This window comes from Chrysoperla carnea, chromosome 1, assembly GCF_905475395.1.
Source record: "Chrysoperla carnea chromosome 1, inChrCarn1.1, whole genome shotgun sequence".
NCBI classification, from domain to species: domain Eukaryota; kingdom Metazoa; phylum Arthropoda; class Insecta; order Neuroptera; family Chrysopidae; genus Chrysoperla; species Chrysoperla carnea.
In genome coordinates, this window is record NC_058337.1 from 4704840 (window position 1) to 4730854 (window position 26015).

Genomic DNA, 26015 nt, shown 5'->3' on the forward strand with positions numbered 1-26015 from the left:
TTCCATTTATCCAGATTTGATTTTAGTTGATAGAACCATTCGTTTACCTAACGTTTGTTTACCCATAGACAACTAATTATAATATAGATAAGAAACTTGAACTGTTTTTACCATGTGAGTTCCAAAAACTTATCACTCTGTTCAAAAGATTTCACTACTGTAGATCAAGTTCTTAATTTATACAGTATAGGCAATGAATATTACAAAAACGTTGTATGTATCACATAAACTTTCTAAATTTCTACAATCATTTTGATCATAGTTGCCTGGTCAAATTTGACAGACTAATACAAAAATTTATCTGAAATAGTGTCAAATAAAATATTAATTAAAAATTAAATAAATATTAAGATGGTTTTTCATTGTTGTGTGAAAGGTTGTGTAAAAACACAGAAGGATATTGGTTTACATGTGATTCCTAAGAATTTTGAGGTAAGTAAAAAAATTGTTAACTTGGATAGAAATATTCTTGAAAGACTTAATTTTTCAGAAGTTTAAAAATTGGACAATAGCGATTGGTCGAACGGACATCGAATACTCGAAACGTGAAAACTATCGTGTCTGTGATTTACATTTCGCCGACGAAATGAAACTCCAGGCTTCAACAGGAAAATTGCGAACTAACTTAAAGCCTAATGCTTTTCCTAGCCTCCACTTAAGTAGTAAGTTAAAATCCTTATGTAACTAACGTATGTTTAATTTATTATTGTATGTAGGTCTTATAGAGGAACCATGAATGTAGACACAATTTGATTATAAGGTAATTTTTATTTATTTTAGGTTCACAATTTTTACATGCAGAGACCTCGAACATAAATTTGAACAAAACTGCATCAAAACGACCTGGTGAGTGAATTTAATTGTTAGATACTAACAATTATAATTTAAAAAGTAAATATAAAAATATAGTTATGAGAATAAAAATAAAACCTAAAGAGATATTAAATATTCATTAATGAATTTTTTAACTTGTTATGTCTACTGAATAAATCGCCTTGAAACACAAGTTTATTTCCTTAAACGCTTGGAAAATTTAGCTTTTATTAGCGTTTATTTTAAAGGAGAACTTTTGATAGCGAACCACCATCCAATTCTGTATGATTTTTCATGAGAAGGCATATTTTGTGCTCATTTACAATCTTTTTGGATTCAATTATACTTTACTAATTCACAAAAAATGGAATTGTTATTGAAATTTAGGAGCTTTTGTACTTTTTCACTATTTGACACCTAAAATCATAATATTATGTATATAGAACATGAGTTTTTAAATTATTGTTCAAAAAATTTTAATAATTATCAATAACGGCAAATTTAAATGAAATCAATTTTTAGGATCGCCTATTGCTTCTACGAGTCGAAAGATTATGGCCATAAATATCGAAGAAGAACAAATTCGACCTGCGTTTCAAATACGTTTGTTGCCAACCTTGTTTCTTTTTTTTCTATTTTATCAAAAATATCTATATTTTATTTTCATAGATTTGAAGAAAAAAATGCATTTACTAAAGGAAGGAAATGTGAGAAGGGTGAAAGAACTATCGAAAACAGCAAGAAAATATTACCATATTGGGAAAGATTTGTTAAAACTTGCTCGAAAGTTGAAAGATAAAAATGAAACATATCTTAAAAGATTGGAAAATGCAAACACGGATGCAAACATTTATTAGTTTTAATTTTAGTTGTAAGAAACACGATTTAAAATTTTTATTTGTAAATAGAATGTTTTTATTTTATACAAGGGTGTGGGTTCGGAATGTAAATAATATTTTGAGGGGAATAGATTTAAGATTTGCTACTGATAGGATTAAAAAATTAGCTTTACGTAAATATAAGAAATATAAAATTAGACATAAAAGTATAAACAAAAATAAAAGATTAGTTGTTTAATAAATTTATTTTATAATTTAAAAGCGTTTTTTTTTTTCTTTAAAATATTTAATTATTTTTTGTTTTACTGTTTTAAGCACATGATTTGGAAAAAAGATATTTGATAGCATTTCAAATAAAAATTTGATACCAAAACATGTTCTAAAACAGTAAAACAAATAAAAGTTTAAATTGTATTTAGAATTTGGCATTGAGTATTTTAAAAAAGGCGGTCAATTGATTGAAGCGCTATCTGGTGAACAGAGTGAGAACTAAATCTCAAGTTTCCTTGGTGATGATAGAGATGCCTATCTATAGTATAATATAAATATTTATTATCTATGTGTTTACCTAATTTATACAGAACATAGATGTATCGTACAACAGACAGACAGACAGACGTACAACCGAAGTGGCGGTTCTACAAAATAGAGATTCGTCAATTATTATTCGCAATTTAGAGAAATCGTCGATTAATATTCGTCAAATTTAAAATGTCTACAATCTTCGTATAATTTTTTCGATATAGGCAACAAAGATTACATAATTGTATATTATTGTATAGAATTTAATAATCAAATAACACCTTGAAAACATAAACTTATTTTTCGATTCAATAGGCAAACAAATTTTAGAAAATACTTTCGAAATTTTCGAAGACCGAATAAATTAAAAAAACCAATACTATTATGGCCGCCTTTGCTCCTCGAGAGACTCCCCAAATTCCCTTAAAATATTAGATCTAAGAGATTAAAGAATGTTTTACTTAAGTAATATTTTCGAAATAAGAATACTCGAATTTCCAGAGCATAATTCATATTTGTTGCAGAGACTAAACTTCAAAGCAGATTAAAAACATACTTCAAAACTTGTTCTATGACTTTGTACAAAACTTTCTGTTATCATACAACAGTGATAATATTATTGGTTAGGTTTTTTTTTACTAAGATTAGATTAAATATTAATAAATATTATAAAATCATTAATTTTTATGTGAAAACTTAATTGATTTTATTAGTAACATCTTTTTCATTTTTTAAAAAAATGGTTGAAACATTAAATCCAGGTTGCAAATTAGGTTAGAATTTCAATTTATGTTTACTATAAAAGTTTTACGTAAAAAAGATATTTATTAATAAAATTACAGATTTAAGTTGGATTGAAAAATCACATGTTAATTATCAAGCAATTAAAAAACGTGCCAAATATTTAGAACAATTAAAGCCATTTGCAACCAAAGAGCATAGGATTGCATGGTTGTTAAAAGCGATCACCCTTATTGATTTAACAACCCTTAGTGGAGATGATACTGATACAAATGTTACAAGATTATGCCATAAGGTGTGTTTTTTTTATAGATCTTGTGATTTTAAGAGCCAAAAAGCGAGGAATTTTTGTACTGTAAAAAAAAGAAGAAATCTTCGATGAATTTAGCATGTAAAAATTCCCGCGCTGTTTGTCAATTGTTTTCAATGCTCGAGGGTTCTTGTCTTAACTAAAAATAAATGAATGTCGGATTTTGTTTTTTTAGGCATCGCGTCCACTTACCGAAAAATTATCATTATTCTTTGGATTCGATCAATTAAATGAGGATTGTCAGCTTAGAACAGCTGCTGTTTGTGTTTATCCTTCGAGAGTAAAATGCGCTGCCGAGATAGTCAACAAATTAAATTTAACTCATAAACTTCAAGTTGCCGCTGGTATGTTGAAAATGTTAAAAAGCTACTCGACTTTTTTTTCTGTTTCAAAATTACTCTAAAACTAGAATTTATTTTCGTTTTTCGAGAATGTTTCACAGGACCACTAGTTGAAGCTACCTCCAAATTTTCAACTCAATATCTTCTATAATTTTGGAGAAAACGGACCCCAAACTTTTGTCATAATTTGCGACCTAACGGGTAAACAGTGGTGTTTACGAAAAAATAACAAAAGTTGTTTATTTTTTTGTAATAAACATAACGGTTTACAAGATGAGTCCTAGAAACGCAAGATACAATTGACCTGTGTTGCGTATTTACGAACTCAATCTCACCTTTTACGTCCTGAGCACGCTTGATACCAGAAATGGGCTAATTAGGTGATTTATGAACACTTATATCAAAATTTTGTTATTAGCATCAATATTTTTAAGTGTTACAAACTTGGAACGAAACTTAGTATACCTTGCATATATCTCTTAATATATAAAATAAAGTCGGGCTTGTTCGAACACTTATAACTCGAAAACGGCTCGATCAATTTTCATGGTTTTTGATTTTCTTGTATTTATCTCCGTATCGAATAGCAGAATAACTATTAAAAAAGATCCCGCCCTAGGAGGCGTGATAGGGGGAGGTGACATTTTTGAATAAAAAAGGGAATATTCATGAAATTTAAATTTGGTTCAAATATTTTTCTTCCGTAACTTTAATGACTGGACATTTCAACTAAACTATTAGTTTAGTAATTAATATCTTTTTAATTACTTAAAATTAATTAATAAAAGTACAAATTCAGTGAGGGCATTTAAAAATTCCTAAAACGGAAATTCAAATTTTTATACGGACGTGACATCATAGTACGGGCTTGTCAAATTTGTTGACATACTGTATGATATTAATTACTTACATTTTATATGGTATTTCATTAAATTATATTATTCCACGGCTTTTTATTAGAAAACTTAATAATAACGAGTGTAAATTCTGTGTTGTAAATTCATTTTTTTAAAGTGTAAATTATATATTGAACTGTCATCAATTGACAGATCACGTACTTATACGTCATCAACAGAGAACGCCAAAAAATTGCATTTAAATATCTCAAAATTATAATCTATTTTAAATATTTTTTTACATGAATATTCCCTATTCGCCCCTGCAATCATGATAAGATATTCACAAACCATCCTTTTTAATTTTAGTGGCAACTGGTTTTCCAACCGGACAATATCCATTACATACTCGAATTGCTGAAATTCAGTATGCAATTGAACAAGGTGCCACAGAAATCGATATCGTTATTGATCGCAGTTTGGTAATCAACAGTAAATGGGAACAATTATACAATGAAATATCTGAAATGAAGAAAGTTTGCGATGGTAAAGCTCATATGAAATGTATTTTAGCCATTGGAGAATTAAGTAACGCTGAAAATGTAATAGCTTTGTAGTTATAAGCATAGAAAACATAATCATTTTCATTTTCTGTTTCAATTTTTTTTTAATAGATTTATAAGGCATCGTTGATTGCAATGATGGCGGGAAGTGATTTTATAAAAACATCAACTGGAAAGGAGAGTATAAATGCAACGTTACCAGTTGGTATCATTATGTCAAGGGCTATTTTGGATTATTATGATACAACTGGATTTAGGGTAATTTTAAAATTTTATAACATCAAGATCGAAAACATTAATCTATCGATAGACACACTAGACTCATTAGATAATAAATTCTAAGCACAAAATTTTCGTTCAATCAATATTTTGTTACAATCCCTCTAACTTTAAAGATAAGTCCAATAGGGTATTATCGTTAGACAAAAATAAATTATGAAATTTGAAAAAAGTTAAACTTTATGTAAAAATATACTTAAATATTCTGATTTCGAGTCATAAAAGCAAATTTAATTTAAGTTTTTGACAAGAAAGCGTGTGTATTTTTCCGAAATAAATTTTTGGTGGCTTTTTATTAGCAAAATCAATATGTACTTTTTCAAAAATAGTGGAATACCCTATTCGCTTATAGTAAACATCCGTCATATGCTACCATCTGGACGCAATATTTTGTAGTAGATACATTTCAGGTTTTCAGGAAAAATAAAATAGCTTGAAATTCTTTTTCTATAATAATTTCCCTTCTCTCTATTTGAAAATTTTAAGTATCTTTTATGAAATTTATGTCCCAGAGTGTGCTCCTTGTCAAGTAAATGTATCAAAAATGTATTAATTGTATCAAATTCAATCATCACCTATTTTTTAATAAATTTCGATTTTTGCCCCAATTCCTAGATCAGTTTTTTGTATTTTTAAAATACGTATTTTCGACTACCAAGTAGTCATCATCAGTAAGAATTAGCAAAGAGTAACATTCACTAGCTAATTCTTACTGATGATGACTACTTGGTAGTCGAAAATACGTATTTTAAAAATACAAAAAACTGATCTAGGAATTGGGGGAAAAATCGAAATTTATTTCGACATATCCTAGAGTTCTCATTTATTATCTTCGATAATATTTATACCTATTTTTTAGTTGTTTCGGGTACGGAGCCCTAAACTCGCACTTGAAACACTCTCCATTAAATTACATTTCAAACCCAAGAAAACAAATCAAAATAGGTTCATTCGTCTAGGCGCTGCGTTGCCACAGATAGACAGACAGACACACACACATAGCGATCAAACTTATAACACCCCTTTTTTTGCTTCAGAGGTTAAAAATAAATAAAATTGAATAATTTTTCTAGGTTGGATTAAAACCTGCAGGTGGTATAAGAACAGCTAACGATGCAATTTCATGGTTAATCATGGTAAAAGAAGAATTAGGTGATTATTGGTTAAATAATAAACAATTTCGTTTTGGTGCTAGTGGCTTATTAGGCGATATTGAACAGGAATTATACTTATATGCAACAACTAGATATCCTGCACCGTATCAATTTAAAATGTAAAGAAAAACCAAGATTTTATAATAAAAAAATATATTTTTTCAAACATTTACAATACATTTATATAAATAATAAAAACAATTTTTGAGATATTGTACTATTTTAAACATTGAGATATTATTGGATAGAGATTGAAAGAGTTTGGACTTCTTCAGAAGCAGATTATCCTTAAGGCAGAGTAGGCATGTGCCTAGGAGCGCGAGGTTACAAAGGGGCGTGTACGTGGAAGTTTTTAAACAAGAAACTATTTATTATATAAGTACTAGTTAAAATTTAAAATGTATGGCAGCTAGAGGAGCGCAAAAGTGACATTTGTCAAGGGCACTCCCGGCTTTGAAACCACCTCTGCACTACTTCAAGAAACGGAGGATAATAAAAACGGAACAGATTAGTTGTCTTCATCCAATAAGAGATAAACAACAAAAATTTGGAAGGTTCGTACCAAATATTGAAGACCAGATAGAGAAGAAAACAGTAACCGAATTTTTCTCGAAGCGATGCTAAGTAATTCGAATATTTTTCCACACGAGCTGTTCTCATGTTTAAAATGAAGATTAATGATAAAAATTAAGTGTGTGCGATTGATAGTTTTTCGAATTGTCGTAAAAAAGACTCGGAAAATTCCGAATTCGTAATTTTGCCAAGGAAATTCTAGTTTATAATCTCTTTGTTCTAATATTTTAGAACCTCTGTCGTATAATATCTCTATATAAAAATTTTAAATAACGATCCTAACTTTTATATCTATAAAACAACAATAGAAATTTTAGGTATCATAGGTATCATTCTGTATCTTCGGGATGAGCATGGAATCCGGTATGTGGATCTGAATCATAATTAACAACTCGTAATTTTCCTTCTTTATCATAAAAACCATAATGTCCTTTTACAAAACCTCCATTGTCCCTTTCTTCATATCGAAATTGTCTTTCATGCCTGTAAAAATAAAACAGCGAATTAATCTAGAATCTAGATTTTAGAAGATAATATATTAATTGGGAAAAAAATTTCCAACTTCAAAGTGGTCTAAAATATCGAAATAACTTTCAGAAATCTTATTCCTTCGATTAATATTCCAGAAATGCAAAGAAATGAAAATCGAATCTTTGAAAATTCTAACTGGATATAATCCCTTAATCTGATTTTAATGCCAGGAAATAAGAGCCGTCATGTTATTACGTCATACGGCTGTGTAAACTTAAAAAGTATAAACAGTTATTGTACAAAATATCACCGCATTTATTTACACAGCCAACTGACGTCATGACCACAGAGCAATATGGCGTCCATTGCGTGTACGTCAAATTACGCGCGAAATTTGAAAATGTAAAATTCAAATGCATTTTTATTGCACTTATATCGAATAATTTTGTGTCTTTTAGTGGTTCATTAGCACTAAAGAATCTAATTGAGGCAATTTTTAAAAATGGGTGTAATACACCATGTTAGGAACAAAGAAAAAAAATTACCCTTTGCCAGTATCAAAACCAAATTTGTAACTATGCGGTCCTTGATGCCCATGCATTTGAAATTGTAATCGATCATTTTTCACATTATTATATTGACCTGGACTAACATTTGATAAAAGTATTGACGCTTCCTGATTTAGTTCCCTCGCAACAGCTGGATCTAAATCGGCCGATTCACTTTCAGCATCATCGTATTTCTTTTCAAATTTCTGTGAATGTTTTCTTGGCAGTCTTTCAGTTGTGGATGATTGTAAATTTTCCGTTGTTATGAAAAGTTTATTTGGATTTTCTGTGATTGTAAATTGTCGATCTTCAAACGTTGAACTTTCAACATTAGGACTGGGTGTGTGAGAGGATGAAAATCGATGTGGAACTGTCGAATATTTTTTCTTTTTTCTTAAAATTCGTTTTTCTTGAATAGTCGGATTTTTTTTACTGCTTACTAATTTTGCTTGATCAAAACTATTTAAAAATGGATTATTTTGATATTCTGAATTTAAGAATGGATTTTTCGAAAATGGTTTTTCCTTTTTAATAAAACGATTTCGATCAAATTCTGAATAACTTTCAGTTGGATTGTAATTCACATTTTGTGAGAGTGTGGAAAATTCATTAGCTTTAGTTTCTGCGTCTTCTTCATCCTCAGAAAATTGTGGAACTAACGAATACGAATCAAAACTTGGTACTGCGGCATAAGTTCGATAATTTTTCTCGTCATTTTTATAAATACTACCGAAGCTTTTAAATTCGGGATGAACGTTTCGAAAACTTTCAGTTGACGTTTCAACTGGATGATATTTTGGAGTAATTGCATAAGCATCTGTTTCAATTTCAACTGGACGATATTTTGGTGTAACCGATGCTATTTCCACAGGACGATATTTTGGAGTCACCGATGATATTTCCACAGGACGATATTTTGGAGTGACAGAATATGCTTCATACTCTTTAACTGGTTCCGTAGTATACTCTTGGGGTACATAGCGTATCGAAGATGTTTCCAATTTATGATATTTTGGAGTAACCGGATAAACATTGTAATTTTTTATGGATTCCGTTGAATATTGTTCTGGGATGTAAGAATTCTGAAATGCTTTTGAAGATGTTTCAATATTTTGATATTTTGGAGTAACCGAATATATCTCATAATTATTCACGGATTCTGTACTAAATTGTTCCGGTGCGTAGGCATTTCGAAATTTTTCAGGTTGTTCGAACTGACGATATTTTGGAATTGCACCAAATGTATTTGGTAAATAGGGCTCTTGAACGTATTTTGGTGTTGTTTGATATTTTGGAATAATCGAATAGGATTCATCGTAGCTGTAATCAGCTTGAGGTTCTTTGTACATATTTGCCGCTGGATTTGATTCAAATCCACTTGGAGCATATGTTATAGGTACTAATTCAGCCATTTCAATTTTTGGTGGTCTCACTGCATATCTCGTAGGAGCACTTGCTCCATAAGGGGCACTCGCTCCGTAGGGAGCACTTGCGCCATAAGGAGCACTCGCTCCATAAGAAGCACTTGCTCCATAATCCGTTAATAAATCAGACTTATTTGGTTTAATCATATATTGATAACTGCTTGGTTTAATATAAATATTTTCTGGTTCCATATAAATTGGTTTTTTCGCAATTATAATATTTTTCTTTGGTTCTGGTACATATTTTTTTGGATACATAAGTATTGTTTTCTTTTTTGGTACAATACTTTGATATGCATTTTGGTCTTGTGCAATATATGCTTGATCATCGTGATAGCTGCTAAACGCTTCGATCGGTGGTGGTTGTAAGAATTCTGATGGTTTTGGTGTTAGAATATTCGAGAATTCTATATTTTCATTATATATACTATCAGCAACTTCTGGATTCGCAACTGTTTTGCTTAAAGATGGATATGTTAGTAGATATTGTAAATTTGGATTGGAAAGACAGTAATTGCCTTTCAGTAGAAATATAAAGACAATTATCTGAAAAAGGAAAATGTTTAAATTTTAATTATAATTTGCATTTAAAAGCAAAATAAAAGTAGATATAATCGATGACGTAAGGTAAAATAAACTATTGCGTGCTTAATTCGAACTGGGCGGTTTTTTCAAAATTAATGTTTTTTATCTTAAATCTGAAGATCGCTCGCTTCAAATACTAAATAATAAATATTTAAAAATAAAATTATAATGTAAATACACGCCAGGATATAATATTATATATTAAGACATGCGCATTAATAATCATGCTCTCACATTTATTATCCTTAAAAATATACTTAAATATTCTGATTTCGAGTCATAAAAGCACATTTTTCTTTTAAAATATTAAAATTAAAAATCGTAAATTTTAAACTGTATATCACGTGACCTAAAACGCGGGTAAGCTCTGCTGTGATGTCATAGCGGTATGAGTCATAGACCATCAGTTAGTTCAGTGTAGACAGCTGGGTATAATATATACATAGATAATAAGTATTTATATTTATTATAATCAGATGTCTATGAATATATCTGTCAAAATTATTTGTGTTATTTCGTATAGTGATACCCATATTACGTCATCAAATTGGATGCCCGCGTTTTTGACAGTTTAAAAAAGGTTTAAAATTTAATTTAAGTTTTTGGCAAGAAAGCGTGTGTATTTTTCAGAAATAAATTTTTGGTGGCTTTTTATTAGCAAAATCAACATTTTGAAGTACTTATTCAAAAATAGTTGAATACCCTATTCTAATTTTATTATTTATCAATTTATATATAACAAGAACAGTGCAGTGGTTAGCATACTGGACTTCGAACACGAAATACTCGGGTTCGAAACTAAGTAAGATAGACCCTATTCTAATTAATATATTTTCAAAGTTTTCAATCGACTTTTTCTTTTCAACTACGATTCATTATTGTTTCAGTCAGGCAGTAAATTGGACAAAGATACAAGATATTTGTTATTCATTTTATCACAATAGTTTTTTAACAAACTGTTCGAAATAAAAGGTAATCACTTTTTAAAATGAAAAGGTCGCATTACCTTAAAATGTACCCAACTTTCTGCAAAAATTAGATATGGTTAACCATAAATAATTAAAAATATTCATAAAAATAAAGTGTCAAAAAAAAAAGAGACTATAATTATTATTATTATAATATTGAACGACCTTTACCAAGCTAGATTGAAACAATTAATGATATTATATTTTTTATTCCGTTCGCTTTCCGCTTTCATTCACACAAGATTAACTTTTTAAATTAAAGCGTGTACATTATTATAAAATAATCATTTTTTTTTTAAGAGGTACAAAATATTGTGTAACCGCAAATTAAAATATTTTTAGTTGTCCATTATAATAATATAAATATTTGTTTATATTCTTATAAACAAATTTTTAATATTTCATAATCTTAATATTTTTAATTTAAATAAATTTTTTTTTTTCTGTTTTTGGTGTGTAAGAATTATTTTTAATTGATTTTTTTTTTTTTTTTTTTTAATTTAAATGTTAATTGAGTGGAACTCATAGAATACATTTTGAAAATGTTACAAAAATATAAAACAACTTTTTAAAATTAGAGTAATTTTGATAAATGACTGCGCATTTAACAATATGAAAACAAGCTGTTTATGTGAATGCGACTTTTATTTACTAAAAAAATCCAAAAATTAAATTTCGTTAGGAAATTTTCGACACTCATGCCTTTTTCTAATCTATTCTAATGCCAGGGATGGATAAAATACTCCTTTAGACCTAGTTTCTTTAAATTCTGATCTAACAATATATACCTATTATTTCTCCTATTTTTTTCCTGTCCATGCGAGATTTTCCTTTTTTTTAATCAAATTCCATGATTTTATCTCATTTTCAAGTTTATCTTGCTAGCTACTGACGAAAAATAGACTCACGGTCTAAAAGTGTACCGTTTAGAAAAAAAATGGCTAGAGAAACAATATTAAGATTTAATTTTGTTTATTATGTAATTTGTATTCCATATCAGTAATAAAATTGCCTATATATAAAAAGAAAGTAAATTACTCCTTTATACAGGGTGTCCCGTGACTTGATGGACATAACTTAAGAGAGTATTTTTTGGCCAATTTTAAGTCGAAAGTGCCTTATATACTTTTGTCCAAAACCCAATAGTTTAGGAGTTATTTGCACTTTTATGTCCCCAAATATAGTAGTCAAAAGGAGTACTAAATTAAAAAGGAGTAACTTAATAATAAATTAATCTTGTAGGCCATGTAATTGTTTTGACATATCGTTGTTATGGTGACATTTGATTGTTTATGTTTTTGTTTTTTTATTTCTAAGTTGTAATTTTAAGATTAATTTAATGGCTTCGTTAAGCAAATCAAGAATATACCGATATTCCCTTTATTTACGGATATTGTGACGGTTAGATTAGGCTAGAGTGGCTGTCCTAGGGTTGGACACACTTAGACCATAGGGTCCGTTGTAATACCGCAAAGGGGTTTGTCGATCCCCGGCCACTACTCCATGAACCATTTGGAGCTGTGCAAGATCAGTAGGAGTGCTTTGACGTCAAAGAACTTCAGGTCGGAGAGATCGTCAAAAAAGGCTCGCTCCTCTTAAGCTATGTCCACTGACTCACGGGACACCCTATATTCATGAATGGAAGAATTTACTTAACAAAAAGTTACTGATTTGTTCTCTAAGGGTCGCAATTATCACGATATGTTAATTTATATTGTTTAAAAGACTTGTCGTTAATATAAACAATCGTAAAAATACTTTAAATATTATAATTTGTCATGATTTTTAAAAAACTCATTAATCGCTTCAATAATTTGAAATTTTTTTCATAATAAAATAAACATAACTGATTTTATTTTATTATTTTTTAAATCTTAATGATTTTTTAAATAAGTGATGTTTATTCTATAAAAATAAGTATAATAAATTTCACTCTACTGCAATTGTAGTAAATTTTTACATCTATATATATATAAATGAATTATATTATGTAAACGAACTGAATTAATTGTTTAAATACCGTGGATCAATGAGTTTAGATAATATGTTATAATGATGTGTATGTATTATTAGTGCGATATTCGTGGTTAAAAACAGGCTATAGAAATAATATATGTAATAATTTATTTTCTTTTTATTTATAGGCAATTTTATTACAGATATGATATAAAAATTACATAATGAAAAAAATTAAAATTTAATATTATTTCTCTAGCTTTTTTTCGCCATTAGACAGCACGATAAGATTGCAGCACAATTTGATAATTGAATGTATACCGAGATTTCGGCTGTAAGCAAGCGTGAATCTAAGAAAAGAATATTGGGGCATAAACACTTTCCCCAGAACCTTCCCTTTGAAGTAAAATTATAGGATCAATTTTCACTTTCGTATACTCAGACTACTAAACCACAAAAATATGTAATTTTTATCACGAATAGCAATGTGGATTGTTTGTGTATTCTGTATACACAATTTGTGTATTGTGTAATTTTCACGTTTCTTTTTATTTGTTCAAATGGAAATATATAAAGTGCGTTAATCGATTAAGTGGTATAATGTGTTGAGATAACAAAAGCTATAAGAAATATCGTATATTCATTCGGCTTTGACTTATATCAAGTACCCAAAAACTTGAAACAAATATAAAAATTTGTTTTCACAATAAAAATATATTTTATATTTCTTATTTTTTATTCCACATTTAAAAGACATTTTGGTTTGTACATAGAGGTCTGGTTCTCGTTATTAAAGTGATTCGTTGAGTAAGTATTGAATGAAATAATTAATTTTTTTTTATAAAATATTTATAAAATTTATAGTTTACAATTAAATCGTAAAGTCTGTTTAGAACTAACTTGCAGATTCTATATCACATGAGTCATCATCGTTAATATGATGGATTTTACATTATTTTAGGTAATAATAAGTAAATCATCGAAAAAAAAAGAGAACAAGTTTTTGTATTAAATCAAATTTCAGGAAATTTTTTAAGGTAATTCAAGGACACTATAATCTGGATTATCAAATAGACTTTTTTATTTATTCCTGGACCTGATTATGAAGTCAATTTCTCAATTTCCTGCCACTTGATTTCTTTTAAGTAGCCATAAATAAAAAATTTTTAAATATTTTGTCTGTTGGACTTAATATAGGCTAAAAGACGTTGGCTGTATTCTTAATTTGTAGAAAAACCCATAAAAAATTTGATTAATTCCACTTTTTAAAAGACTCAAAATATAGGCAATACACATAACATAACTGTAAAATTTTCTCTAAAGAAATTCGTGAAATATCGCAATTTGGGCCAATTATTTAGGAACTCTTTACCTATCGTTGGGCCCATTTTGTAAGGACTTTTTACCTCAAAATTGCAATTCTTATTCACCCCTTTTCAACTGTACACTCAAGTATATTAACTAAAAAACTATTATTTAAATAAAAATTAATTAAAAAAACTTACTTTTTGAAAAAACATTGCAAAAATAAATTTAAAAAAAAACTAAAAAAAATATCACTAAACTGTAATCACTACAAATAAATTAAATATCCATTTTCTTCCAAATTTGATTATTAAATTTTCTTATATATTATATTCGAATGATTGTTAACAAATAAATATAAACAATATTATAATAAATAATAAATTGTTATTATTAATAATAATAATAATTAATATTATTTGCAGTTGCGTGTGTAATAGTTCATTTAAAAATGAGATACATTTTCTAAAATCATTGTCTTTTATAAAAATAAATAAAATAAAAATATATCAGATATAATAAATTTATATAAAACAGAACTAATAACACAAGTCAGTTTAACTTAGGTCTAGTATATCCCCCAACAAGAATTTTGTAGACGTTTCACTATCAATAAGAATCAATAATCTTGTATTCTTGTTTTTTATAATATTTTTATGCATTTAATGAAAATAAAAGTGTTTGATTTGATTATTTTTTTAAAAACACGTTCGTTACTTTAGTAGTTCTCAATCACGGATCAATGTATCAATAAATTTTTTTGGTCGACACGTGCTATACATCTAGTCAAACGGTATAATTGTTGATTTTCGTTAAATAGAGATAAGCTATAATCAAATTAAAATTTTTCGAAAAAGCAACCTGGATCGTTTTCATACCTTCATTTGGTCCTTAATGCGTGTAATCCGAGTTTGCCTTTCAGGAGGTGTGAAAAACGAATTACACAAAAATATTAATCAAATAAAAAAATGTTCAAATAAAATGCTCATTTTTGTTTTTATTTCGAGTTTCTAGCTTCAAAAATCAACCGAAATATGTCAATTTTTAAATAGTGCATTTTTTGCTCATTCAATCAAATGGAAAAGAATTCACCTTGTAAACTGTTAGAGATAGACCAAAAGTTATTCCTTATAAAAAATAAACAACTTTTGTTTGAAACATTTTTTCTTAAACATCACCGTTTACTCATGTTAGCGAAAATTAGGACAAAACTTCAGTGTCCATTTTCTCCAAAACTATAAAAGATTGGAAGTTGTAAATTTGTAGGTATCTTCAACTAGTGGTCTTGTAAAACAATGTCGAAAAACGAAAACAAATTCCAGAAATACTTTCAAAAATTTCGAATAAGTGGATAGAACCCAAAAAAAAAAAAAAAATGAAACGGCGTTGGCGCATACTTAACAAATTTATACTTCATATGGAATTGTAATAAGTTTATACTTCGTACAATGGTTTCATTTCGTTTCCCGTTACTCATTCTGGGATGTTGATAATGCTTCAATATTAAACGAAAGCGAAAGATTTGCGACATTCCATTTATCGATATAAAACCAAATTCAATCATCGATATCTCAAAAACAAAACGAAATTGCGACAAATTATATTAATAGTACAACAGTAAAAGATGTTACAAAAATCGGCTAATAAAGGAAAATGAAAGAAACCGCTCGCATTTTGCATAAAACCACATGGAATGTGTTCCTTAGGTGTCAAATATCATTAGTAAGGCATGAGTTAGTGGTGCAAATGTTTCTATTTGTTAATAAATAATAAATTGTTAATTCAATAAAACGGTTAATGTTAAAGTTGACTTAAAAAATAAATAAATAGACAACTTGAATTACGAATATATTATACACGTATTCTAGTTTTCGATTATTTGACAAACACTTAACATTTACGTTACACAAGTTGCCTATTTACTAATTTTTTAAGTGAACTTTAACATTGATTGTTTCATTGAATAAAAAATTTATTGCTTATTAAACAAATAGAAATATTTGCACCACTAGCTCATGCCTTACTAATCATGTTTGACATTTAAGAAACACATTTCATGAGGTTTTAGCAAAATGGGAGCGGTTTCTTTAATTTTCCTTTACTTGTAACATCTTTTACTCTACCATAAAGAATACATTGTGATATTCAAATGGACGTCAATTTCAACGCATATTAGAAATCGTTGAACAAAAATTGCGTTAAAATCAACGTTCGTGAGATTAGTAATAATATATTCACAAAATGTGTTTAAAGAAATTAAACGGACAGCATGTGACTGAACATTTCTTTATAAATAAATAATAATATGCATAAAAACTTTTTTTTAATTATATGAATACTTCCAAATAAATGAGTAAAAGTTATAAAATATATATTATTAACAAGTTATTGATAATATTATGTTACAACTATTATTAATTAATTTATTTACATCATAATTTTTAATTTCTTATAAAACGTATCTATAATAACTATATATAATAATTTATATTTTTATTAAAAATTAATAATATAATTTATTGAAAGAAAATCTAGCGTGTCTAAAAACAGTTAATACATTTAATATATATAATTAACATATAGTTTGCATTCAATTTTAATAACGATTATTAATCAAAATGATTTTTAATTGATATGATAATAAGTATAATTTGTCCTACTGATTGTTTTGATGAGTGAATTTCATTGATTTATATTAATTATTATGAGTGAATTTTATTGATTTATTAAATGATTTTAAATTACATTCATTAAATCAGAAAAATGGTTCATGATTTTTTGTGGGTCATCTTATATTACTATAGCAAGTTTTTTTCTGTTCTACACTCCTATCTTCCTTATTCCTTTATCAAATTCCATTATTCACCTCTCATTTTCAAGCTTATTAGGTATGTATAGGTTTGACGAAAAATATATTCATGGTCTAAAATGTACCGTTTAGGAAAAAACACGCTAGACAAATAATTTGTATCAAAATGTATAATTTAGGCAATTTTGAAAAACCAAGTATGTAATCCTCCTAAATTTTGATCATACTTTTCAAATTAGTGATCAAAATTAACCTAGCTCAAATAGATTTCAAGAATGTGGGGTCCTGGTCCCGGAATTAAGCACATAAGTGATAGTTAGCGAAAAACTGACATCACAGCTGAAATGAATGACCCAAAATTAGTGAGTTTCAATAAAAATTCCAATAGGATCGGATCAAATTTGCCTGTATTATCAAAAAATCAAATTTTTTAACTTTATGACGTCATCAGAATCCAAAAAATTTAATTTTGCTCTATCACATCCAAATTTTATCCAATTTTGATAAACCAAGTATGTTGTCCTACTAAATTTGGGTCATAATTTTCAAATTTGTGATAAAAATTAACCTAGCTCTAGTAGGTTTCAAGAATGTGGCATCCTGGTCCTGAAATTAAGCGCATAAGTGGTAGAAAGAGGGACCCCAACTGAAAGAAGTACCCAAAATTAGTGGGTTTCAAAAAAACTTCCAATAAGATCGCATTAAGTTTGCCTCTGTTATCAAAAAAATCAAATTTTTTAACTTTATGTCGATCTCAGAATTTAAAAAATTTTGCACCATCAGAGTAAGTAATAAATACTGCTCTCCGCAAATAATTAATCCGACCCTGATATCTGGTAAAATTAAATTAAAAATTAGCTCAGGCATATCCGTGATCAGTGTTGCCAACTTTCAACTCTACGTCCCACTAAACAGGCGATAGAAAACCACTAAAAAACAACAAGAGAGCAATAATATTGCCAGAAATGATATTAAAATATTAAATTATTTAAATTATTTTACCACTAAAGGTAGAAAAATAGTAGAAAAAAACCACTAGTTTTAGTGGTAAAACTACTAAGTTGACAACACTGTCCGTGATTACTCTCAAAAGTTTCTAGGAAATACAATTTATATGAAATTGAATATTCTTCAAATTACCACAAATATCTGCAAAAGATCTTGATATAAAATAAAATATTCTTATAAATCTGATAAACAAATGTTATCAATAAAAATCGTCTCGTTTTTATTACATTTTTTTATAAATAAATAAATCTAATACCGCAATAAAAAAATTTCACTTTCATTTTTATTGAAAATACATTTTTTTTTTCAAATTTCTTTTATAACAAGTTCAAAACTTTCAAAAAACTGCTCTAACATGGCAATATAATTGTTATCTCATAGTTTCAGGATCAATGACAATTTTAAAACAAACTATGGGGGATATGACTTTTGAATGGCAGACCAGTAGCTTTCTTATTCGATTTAAGTGAATTTAAAATTATACCTCGAGCATATACCTCCACATACTGAAAATGGTAGTCTAAATTAGAACTACTGAAAATGGATCCACTTCTTATTTTAATTAGTACGAAATATTATCGCTAATTGGCGGAATTTATCTGATTTGAATTCGAATTAGAGTTCTATCAAACCAAAGTGGCACTGCAAAAGATATATGTATGTATGTGAACTCATATCAACACTCTCTTTTGCTCAGTGTCATTTTGTTTTGATAAAACTATACACATTTTTTAAAAAATATTAATGGGTATAGGCAATATACATTACATAATTGTATAATTTTTGCAGAGAAAAATGGTACGAAAAAACAAAGTAAGTAAATATATAAATTTTATTACGATGTTCGTGGTAAAATCTGTTGCCCTGCTATCAGAAACTAAAAATATAATAAGAGAAATTCTTTGTAGAATCTTGTTTTTGTTTAAAAAAAGATTCTTTCCTTGTTACATAAACAAGTTCAATAAAAAATCTAATGTGGGTTGGACATTCTCACGCCCAACTATACTTCGTTCACTAAAATATCATCATCATAGTTGGGCAAAATGGCAAAATTGAATTTCTTCAAGTAAGAAAGTTATTAGCCATTTCCTCAAAGTGAATGAAAGTGACGAATTTTGGAATTTTGCATATGAATCAATGCTATTTAACAATAGGTACAATATGGACTAGGTGTGCCAGGGTTTATCCTGGCAAAGATATTTTTGGCCATGATTTTTTTATTTTTTACTGATATTTTGGTCAACTTTGAGCTGTCACACCGAGATATTTCGAAAGTAGAACTCAAAACGAACAAATTAAAAAAAGGGTAAGGATTTACGCGATAAGTGTTAAGCTGTTTACTCTCAGATAAAAACTGGACAATTCTCTAGCTCGATCTTTTCTCGGGGACACCGTGAAGGACTATCGAAAAAGGGAACAATTTCAACTCTCAGTCTCGTTCAAAACGGGACTTTTGATCATATTTGACATACTTTATACACAGGTATAGGTTAGGTTAGGTTAGAGTGGCTGTCCTGGAGTGGGACACACTTAGACCATAGGGTCCGTTATGATACCGTAAATGGGTTGGCCCATCCCCGGCCACTATTCCATGAACCATTTGGAGCTGTTTAAGAACAGCAGGAGGGCTTTGACGTCAACTGACTTTAGGTGGGAGAAGTCGTCAAAGAGAGGCTAGCTCAAGTAAGTCCATCTCCTCATGACAAGAACCTGGCAGTGACAGAGAAGATGAGACATTATCTCCTCCTCGTCACCACTGTGACAGCTCTTTCAGTAGTCGTGATACACTGCCAGATCTAAGCGTTCAGCATGCTTGCCGCCCAGCCAGTGTCCTGTGATAGCCGCAACAACTTTGCGAACAGAGGCCCTTGGAAGTGATATAAGAACTTCGGAAGAACGCCTGCGATTTTACTCAGACCAATATCTGTCTTGTAGTACCACAAGTACGTTCTTCCCTCCATCTAAGATTGGCCTTTTTCAGAATATCCTCTTTCAGGAGTAACTTGCAGTTCCCGGATACACAGGGTATAAAAATGCATTCAAATTTAAATTGATTATCTTCAATCATGCAAGAAAAAAATATGTAATTTCATAACAATACCAATAAAAAATCGATTAACTACTATTATCTAATCTAGATTATTAAAAAAAATAATTATGTTTAATAAATTTAAGAGGTTAGAATGAGAGCAAATTTGATGACAGTTAACTAACTGTGTTCAATTCGTCAATCGTCAAATGATTACAATATTTTTAGAAGTAAAATTGTGTGAAAGTGTATCGATAAATAAAAATTAAAGTTTACAATTGAATGATTTTTATTCCAAGAGGATATGAAACGAATAAAAAACACTCTTATAATGATTTTATAAAGTGTTTGAAATCATTTTATTAGCCTAGTTTTGTGTAGATTAAAAGCAAATAAAAAATAATAAAACTCCTCGCGTGATGACTTCACTGTTGTTGCATACTTAAAACGCATATCAAAAAAAATGTACTTAAAATTCATCTACTTTTTCTACCTCTGTTTAATAATCGACGCAAAAGAAAATCATGAAAATGAAAATCACTTAACGCACGATGAATCTTTGTTAACAAAATACAAGGATAATGACGAAACATGTTCAGAAAGTTGTTCATCGGCATTAAATCGTGATAAAATCGACTCAGGAATACAACAAAATGAACTTAATACGCACACAATTGATACGAATTACGAGGATATGGTTTTAATTGAAGGTGGAACATTTGAAATGGGTTCGAATGATACACGATTTCGTAAAGATGGTGAAAATCCGATTAGAAATGTTACAATACAACCATTTTATTTGGATAAATATGCTGTGAGTAATGAAGAATTTGCTAAATTTATCGATAGTACAGGGTTTTTAACGGATGCTGAACAATTTGGTAATAGTTTTGTGTTTGATCAACTTTTACCGGATGATAAAAAACATATTCATCCAGATTTGAGAGCGGTTCAAGCTCAATGGTGGGTTAAATTAGATAAAACTACGTGGGATCATCCTGAAGGACCCGAAAGTAATATTAAAGGTAATTAATTATTTTAATTCGGCATTAAATTTGTTCTTTAGCGACTTTTTCCTAAAAAATACGCCTAGAATGTTAGGAAAATATCAAATTATAGCATTTTTAAGTAGATTATGAAGCCGTTGGCGAGGTTTCAAAAATACTCGAAGAAAGAATGATAGCCTTAATGGCCGAGCAGTTTAAGGCCTTTGACTGTTTGTCGATTTAGACTTTGGTTGCGGGCTCGAATCCAGGCAGCGGCATTGTGAACAAATTATAATTAATGGGAGTGCAGAATTGATCACATTGTCTCCACCCACATCAAAATGTAATTGTAAATATGTTTGTAATTAAATAAATAAAGATTAAATAAATAATGATGTGGGTGGCCTCTGTTATAGGCGTACATTATTATTTATAAATACTCGATTAAATATGCTTAAAATGTACAAAAAATATTATTTATCTCGAAAAAAGAATATTTCAAAATTTGAACTCACGGTGTTCATTTTTAAAGCACCTTGAATGTACACTATGAGTGTGTTCATCCTCTTGATTCACAGATTAGCCATGAATCTCATGGGGTCTGCGTGTTTTTGGCACGATATTGGTGTTTTTTGTCAGCTCAAAAACACGGGCCTGCACAAATTTAATCATTAAAGCAAAAACACGCTTTTCAAATTCGTAATCTATGTAAAAAAAAAATACTTTAATTTGGTTTCTTTCCTGACGTTTAAGAGTGCTAAAAGGCAAATTTATCTTAATATTTCGTGAAAAACTTTTTAGATAGAATGAATCATCCAGTAGTCCATGTCTCATGGCGGGATGCAGTTGCATATTGTAGATATTATAAGAAACGTTTACCAACTGAAGAAGAATGGGAAAGAGCTTGTCGTGGTGGTTTACGACAACGATTATATCCATGGGGTAATAAAATCAACCCCAATAATACTCACAGGTAAATTAATTTATATCAAAACTTCGACACAGTTAAAAAATCTGGAAAAAGCATTAAAAAAACCACATAAGAATCCATTTTACTTCCACAACAAATAGATTTTATCTTCAAAATGCTTTAAAATTCCGGAATAGTTAGCTTTTTAATGTATCGAAAAATATATTTCATAAGTTAAAATATTTCAGGACGAATATTTGGCAAGGCCATTTTCCAACCAATAATACTATGGACGATGGATATTTTGGAACATGTCCAGTTGATAAATTTCCGCCTAATAATTATGGTTTATACAATATGGTTGGAAATGTTTGGGAATGGACTTCGACAGCAGCTTTAAAACAATCAACGGTAAAATAATTTTTATATTTAGTTTTTCAAATTTTTGATATTTAGGTAAGGTTAGAGTGGCTGTTCTGGGAGTGAGACACACTTAGTCTTAAGGTCCGTTGTGGTACCGAAAAAGGATTGACCTATCCCCGACCACTACTATCCTTGAACCATTTGGATCTGTTTAAGAATAACTTTTTTGTTACAGACGGAACGTATTAAAAAAGGTGGATCTTTTATGTGTCATTTTACATACTGCTATCGATACAGATGTGCGGCACGTTCCTACAATACAGAAGATAGTACTGCTTCAAATTTAGGATTCCGTTGTGCTAAATCAATTGAATAGGAATACCTAAATAATTTTATAGTTTTTTTTTTTAATAATTTTACAGGCCTCAAGAGACTTGGTTTAAAAAAACCATCTCCGTCCTCCTATTTCTACATAAAATGAGGCCTTATTCCTAGCCAAATTCATTGTTTTCCTCCAAATTTATAAAATTATTCCATAAATTTTTGCATTTAGAAATTTTTATATTAGACGGTTTGGTATAAAACTTAATATTAAGAAAATCGTAAGTTAAATTCTTTGCCATTAAGGCCTATCGGAAATAATTATAGTTCAAATATTATACGGAACAAAATTTACAAATTTATCCGCTCACTCATTTTTTCATAATCAAATAAGGTTGAAAAATAAATTTACGAAATTCACCTTAATGCTTATAACTAAGGCACTAAAAATATGAAGTGTTGTCTTTAAAAATTTTGATGTTCAAATTGAAAAAGCTGGTCAAAATTATGGAGGGTAGAGGTAAATAGGAACATTTTATTTTATCGAAGTAATTAGAGTGAGATAGAGAACGAACAATTGAGAAGGATAGAGATATGTTCAAATCACTCTTTTACTACATAAGCGCCATTCTGGTCAATTTTAGAACTGTTATTAGCTTTCAGCTGAACTATTTACTTTGAACCATTTAAGATACCCTTCAAAGTCAAAATATCAAAATAAAATGGCGGATCATGAATGGCAAACAGAAGTTTGCAAAGTTATAATGTCTAAACTTTTCCAGTATTTATTTATGGCTAGCTATTCAAGGAAGAAAAAAAATGTTAAAACCATATTTATAGTGCCCTAGTGTTTCTGTTTTTATGCTCAACGAGCATTTTCTGTGACAATATATACTTAATAAAAGGCGGACAAATTTGATTAAAGAAAATCAAAGTTGAAAGATTTTCGCTTAAGGAAAAACCTAGGCTTCTACCATTACTTACCTACAATATTTTAAGGTTATTTTTATGGATTAGACAAATTTCTTACATCTTATTCCAAGGTAAATAAAACACAGTGCGACCTCGCTAGTGTCCGCAGCCTTATTTTCTCTGTTATCTCCTTTTTTACTCAATCCTACTAATTTATTTCATAACTTACCATGTTTGCCTCCTGGAATTAGATTCATACCCATTTAAGACACGAAATAATCGTAATAAACTCCAATTTTGAGGTTTCGTTGACTACTTGACAGAAATATAAACGTACTTACAGCTATGAATTATTAAATTTCGTGATCCGAATCAAGATATCTTTTTAACTTTAATCAAATTTGACCGAACAGCAGTTATTTCGTAAGACTCGTATAATTTGGCTCAATTTCAAACTTAAAGGGGGGATGCTGTATGTTTGTCTTGATATGGCTACCCATTTCTTGACGAATAATTTAACAGTATCGGCCTAGAAGGAAAATGTTTGTCTCGTCTTAAAATATTTTTTCTTAGATTTAACACATATCATTCTTTGTCGACATCTCGGAATCTAACATTCAGTATCAATTTCACTACAAATTATGATTGCTAGATTCGATTTACACTTTTTATAAAATCGAGCTTTCTTAAAATAACAAGAGGTAAAGCAAATAAATAACCTTTATGTTTCTTCGAAATGCGCCAAAGCCATATATGATGGATTTTTTATAAAGAGTCTTCCGAAATAATCAGGATAAATGAATCAATATCTTTGAATAAATAATACATTATTATAAAATTTAAGGACAATAATTAATAAACAATAAAAAATATTATTAATTTTTAAACAAAATAATTATTATATTATTATATTTGTACTTATATTATAATTATCTGTGATGTATTTTGTAAAATTTAACAAAAAAATTTATTTTAAAAGTTGGTTTAAATAAATAAACGTTATAATCGTTAAAATTTTTTCTGTAAAAGTAATTTATTATATTTTTTTTTTAAATTAAAAATAATCAACAATTTGTTTTCCTTAACCTTAAAATAAAATGTTTACAACCCAAACAATACATTAAATACCATATTTATATAATAAATATTTATAAAATATATATCTCTTAAACTTAACAATTATTTAAATTTACGTCAAACATAAACGGTCGCATTCAGAAAAATCCCTTAAGTTTGTATGTAAAAGATTTGGGTTAGCGACAGTCTATTAAATACACACTTTCCATCACATTCGGTCTAGCGGGATAGTGCTTTAGTTCAAAAGCTACGTCAGGGGAGAGTAACAATGGATTTATTAAATTCAAAATTTTTATTTTACAAACTATATTCTTACAATGCCAGTGTTTCAGAAAATACAAAATGTCTTCTTGACTTAAGAATAAGAAAATTACGTTCCAGGTAGAGTTTCCTGGAAGGTTCCGGGAGAGACTAGAATTGAGCCATGTAGTTTATGGACGCTCCCTTCAATTAAAGCAAACACTTTATTGTCATTTTTTTAATGCCAGAATGGTTTATTTTAATTTCTCTCGAGTTAAATATCCTGTATAAAACCAAGTTCCGCTAGATATGACTTGTTAAATCTAAACTAGAAACAAACTAAGAATTAGTTTCGGTTTAAAAAGTCTCTGAATGCGACCAAAAGATTTATCGAAACACTTTTGCATACTTTTTAAATAAATATACAAGGTGTTCGGTCATATGACACTAGCTGCACTTATAATATACCCAAATTATGAAATATCGGAGAAAATATGAAAAATCTCCAGTAGGAACCGTCAGTTTAAACCACGTTGGTCTTATGCCCGAACACTCAGTACAAATAAAAGCTTTTTACAACATAGAGATAATATCATAGAGTTGCAAAGTCTCGTCTTCGTCTCTCTTACGCCTGTCTTTTTCTACCTCTCTGACTGAGGTCAAGGATTCACTAATTGCGTTTCCTTTGTCTGTAAAGCTTTATGGTATTATCTCTATGTTCTACAATCTAACAATAAGGAATTAATCGTAATCATTCCGTTAATAATGTCCGGAATAATTGCGATTAGTGACACTATTTACAAGGCTATTTATTAAAGTTAGGCCACATTTAGTAACAGAAATATTATCGTCTGAACCAAAATTATGTTACAAGACATCGACTTGATAGTAAATAAGCCCATGGTAAAAGCGAAAAATAATGACAATCTCCAAAATAATGGCACCTTAATTTGGTTTAAAAGGCTAGGGATAAAAATGTTCGAGCACAGTAGCCTCATGAAATGATTTTATCCGAAAAATTACGTTTCCTCCCCTATATCGCGTGACAGCTACTATCTCTACCCTCTATCATACCGTGCTCGTACACCTTTAAACAGTTTTTTTTCTTGTTCTATATTGTTTTGGAAGAAAG

The 26015-nt window shown here is 29.0% G+C and overlaps 4 protein-coding genes across 4 annotated transcripts; 3 read left to right on the plus strand and 1 right to left on the minus strand.

Moving 5' to 3' along the window:
- The first annotated feature begins 324 nt into the window (after nucleotides 1–324).
- LOC123290553 lies at nucleotides 325–2145 on the plus strand. The gene is made up of 5 exons (XM_044870772.1): nucleotides 325–432; nucleotides 491–662; nucleotides 781–846; nucleotides 1336–1416; nucleotides 2099–2145. Exons 1-5 carry the CDS (start codon nucleotides 352–354, stop codon nucleotides 2143–2145), a joined length of 447 nt encoding a protein of 148 aa, XP_044726707.1. The 5' UTR covers nucleotides 325–351.
- Nucleotides 2146–2890: 745 nt separating this feature from the next.
- Nucleotides 2891–6527, plus strand: LOC123305124 (deoxyribose-phosphate aldolase). Its single transcript, XM_044886749.1, has 6 exons — nucleotides 2891–2947; nucleotides 3017–3210; nucleotides 3401–3569; nucleotides 4772–5004; nucleotides 5077–5223; nucleotides 6318–6527. The coding sequence occupies exons 1-6, from the start codon at nucleotides 2914–2916 to the stop codon at nucleotides 6519–6521; spliced, it is 981 nt and encodes a 326-aa protein (XP_044742684.1). The 5' UTR covers nucleotides 2891–2913; the 3' UTR covers nucleotides 6522–6527.
- Nucleotides 6528–7114: 587 nt separating this feature from the next.
- LOC123290555 (adhesive plaque matrix protein-like) lies at nucleotides 7115–14311 on the minus strand. The gene is made up of 3 exons (XM_044870773.1): nucleotides 14296–14311; nucleotides 7988–9932; nucleotides 7115–7454 (listed from the first exon to the last, which is right to left on the minus strand). The coding sequence occupies exons 1-3, from the start codon at nucleotides 14309–14311 to the stop codon at nucleotides 7301–7303; spliced, it is 2115 nt and encodes a 704-aa protein (XP_044726708.1). The 3' UTR covers nucleotides 7115–7300.
- Nucleotides 14312–20311: 6000 nt separating this feature from the next.
- LOC123305385 (formylglycine-generating enzyme) lies at nucleotides 20312–24351 on the plus strand. The gene is made up of 4 exons (XM_044887086.1): nucleotides 20312–21099; nucleotides 21862–22033; nucleotides 22219–22381; nucleotides 22569–24351. Exons 1-4 carry the CDS (start codon nucleotides 20538–20540, stop codon nucleotides 22707–22709), a joined length of 1038 nt encoding a protein of 345 aa, XP_044743021.1. The 5' UTR covers nucleotides 20312–20537; the 3' UTR covers nucleotides 22710–24351.
- The last annotated feature ends 1664 nt before the right edge of the window (nucleotides 24352–26015 follow it).

Excerpts from the sequence above, each read along its gene's own strand:
- LOC123290553 (XM_044870772.1), top strand. The coding sequence starts at position 352 with ATGGTTTTTCATTGTTGTGTGAAAGGTTGTGTAAAAACACAGAAGGAT. Across the intron at positions 433-490 it reads TGATTCCTAAGAATTTTGAG|AAGTTTAAAAATTGGACAAT; the intron begins GTAAGTAAAAAA and ends TTAATTTTTCAG. Across the intron at positions 663-780 it reads TCCTAGCCTCCACTTAAGTA|GTTCACAATTTTTACATGCA; the intron begins GTAAGTTAAAAT and ends TATTTATTTTAG.
- LOC123305124 (XM_044886749.1), top strand. The coding sequence starts at position 2,914 with ATGGTTGAAACATTAAATCCAGGTTGCAAATTAG. Across the intron at positions 2,948-3,016 it reads AAATCCAGGTTGCAAATTAG|ATTTAAGTTGGATTGAAAAA; the intron begins GTTAGAATTTCA and ends ATAAAATTACAG. Across the intron at positions 3,211-3,400 it reads TTACAAGATTATGCCATAAG|GCATCGCGTCCACTTACCGA; the intron begins GTGTGTTTTTTT and ends TTGTTTTTTTAG.
- LOC123290555 (XM_044870773.1), bottom strand. Across the intron at positions 7,455-7,987 it reads GGTTTTGATACTGGCAAAGG|GCATGAAAGACAATTTCGAT; the intron begins GTAATTTTTTTT and ends TTATTTTTACAG.
- LOC123305385 (XM_044887086.1), top strand. The coding sequence starts at position 20,538 with ATGTACTTAAAATTCATCTACTTTTTCTACCTCTGTTTAATAATCGAC. Across the intron at positions 21,100-21,861 it reads ACCCGAAAGTAATATTAAAG|ATAGAATGAATCATCCAGTA; the intron begins GTAATTAATTAT and ends AAAACTTTTTAG. Across the intron at positions 22,382-22,568 it reads CAGCTTTAAAACAATCAACG|ACGGAACGTATTAAAAAAGG; the intron begins GTAAAATAATTT and ends TTTTTGTTACAG.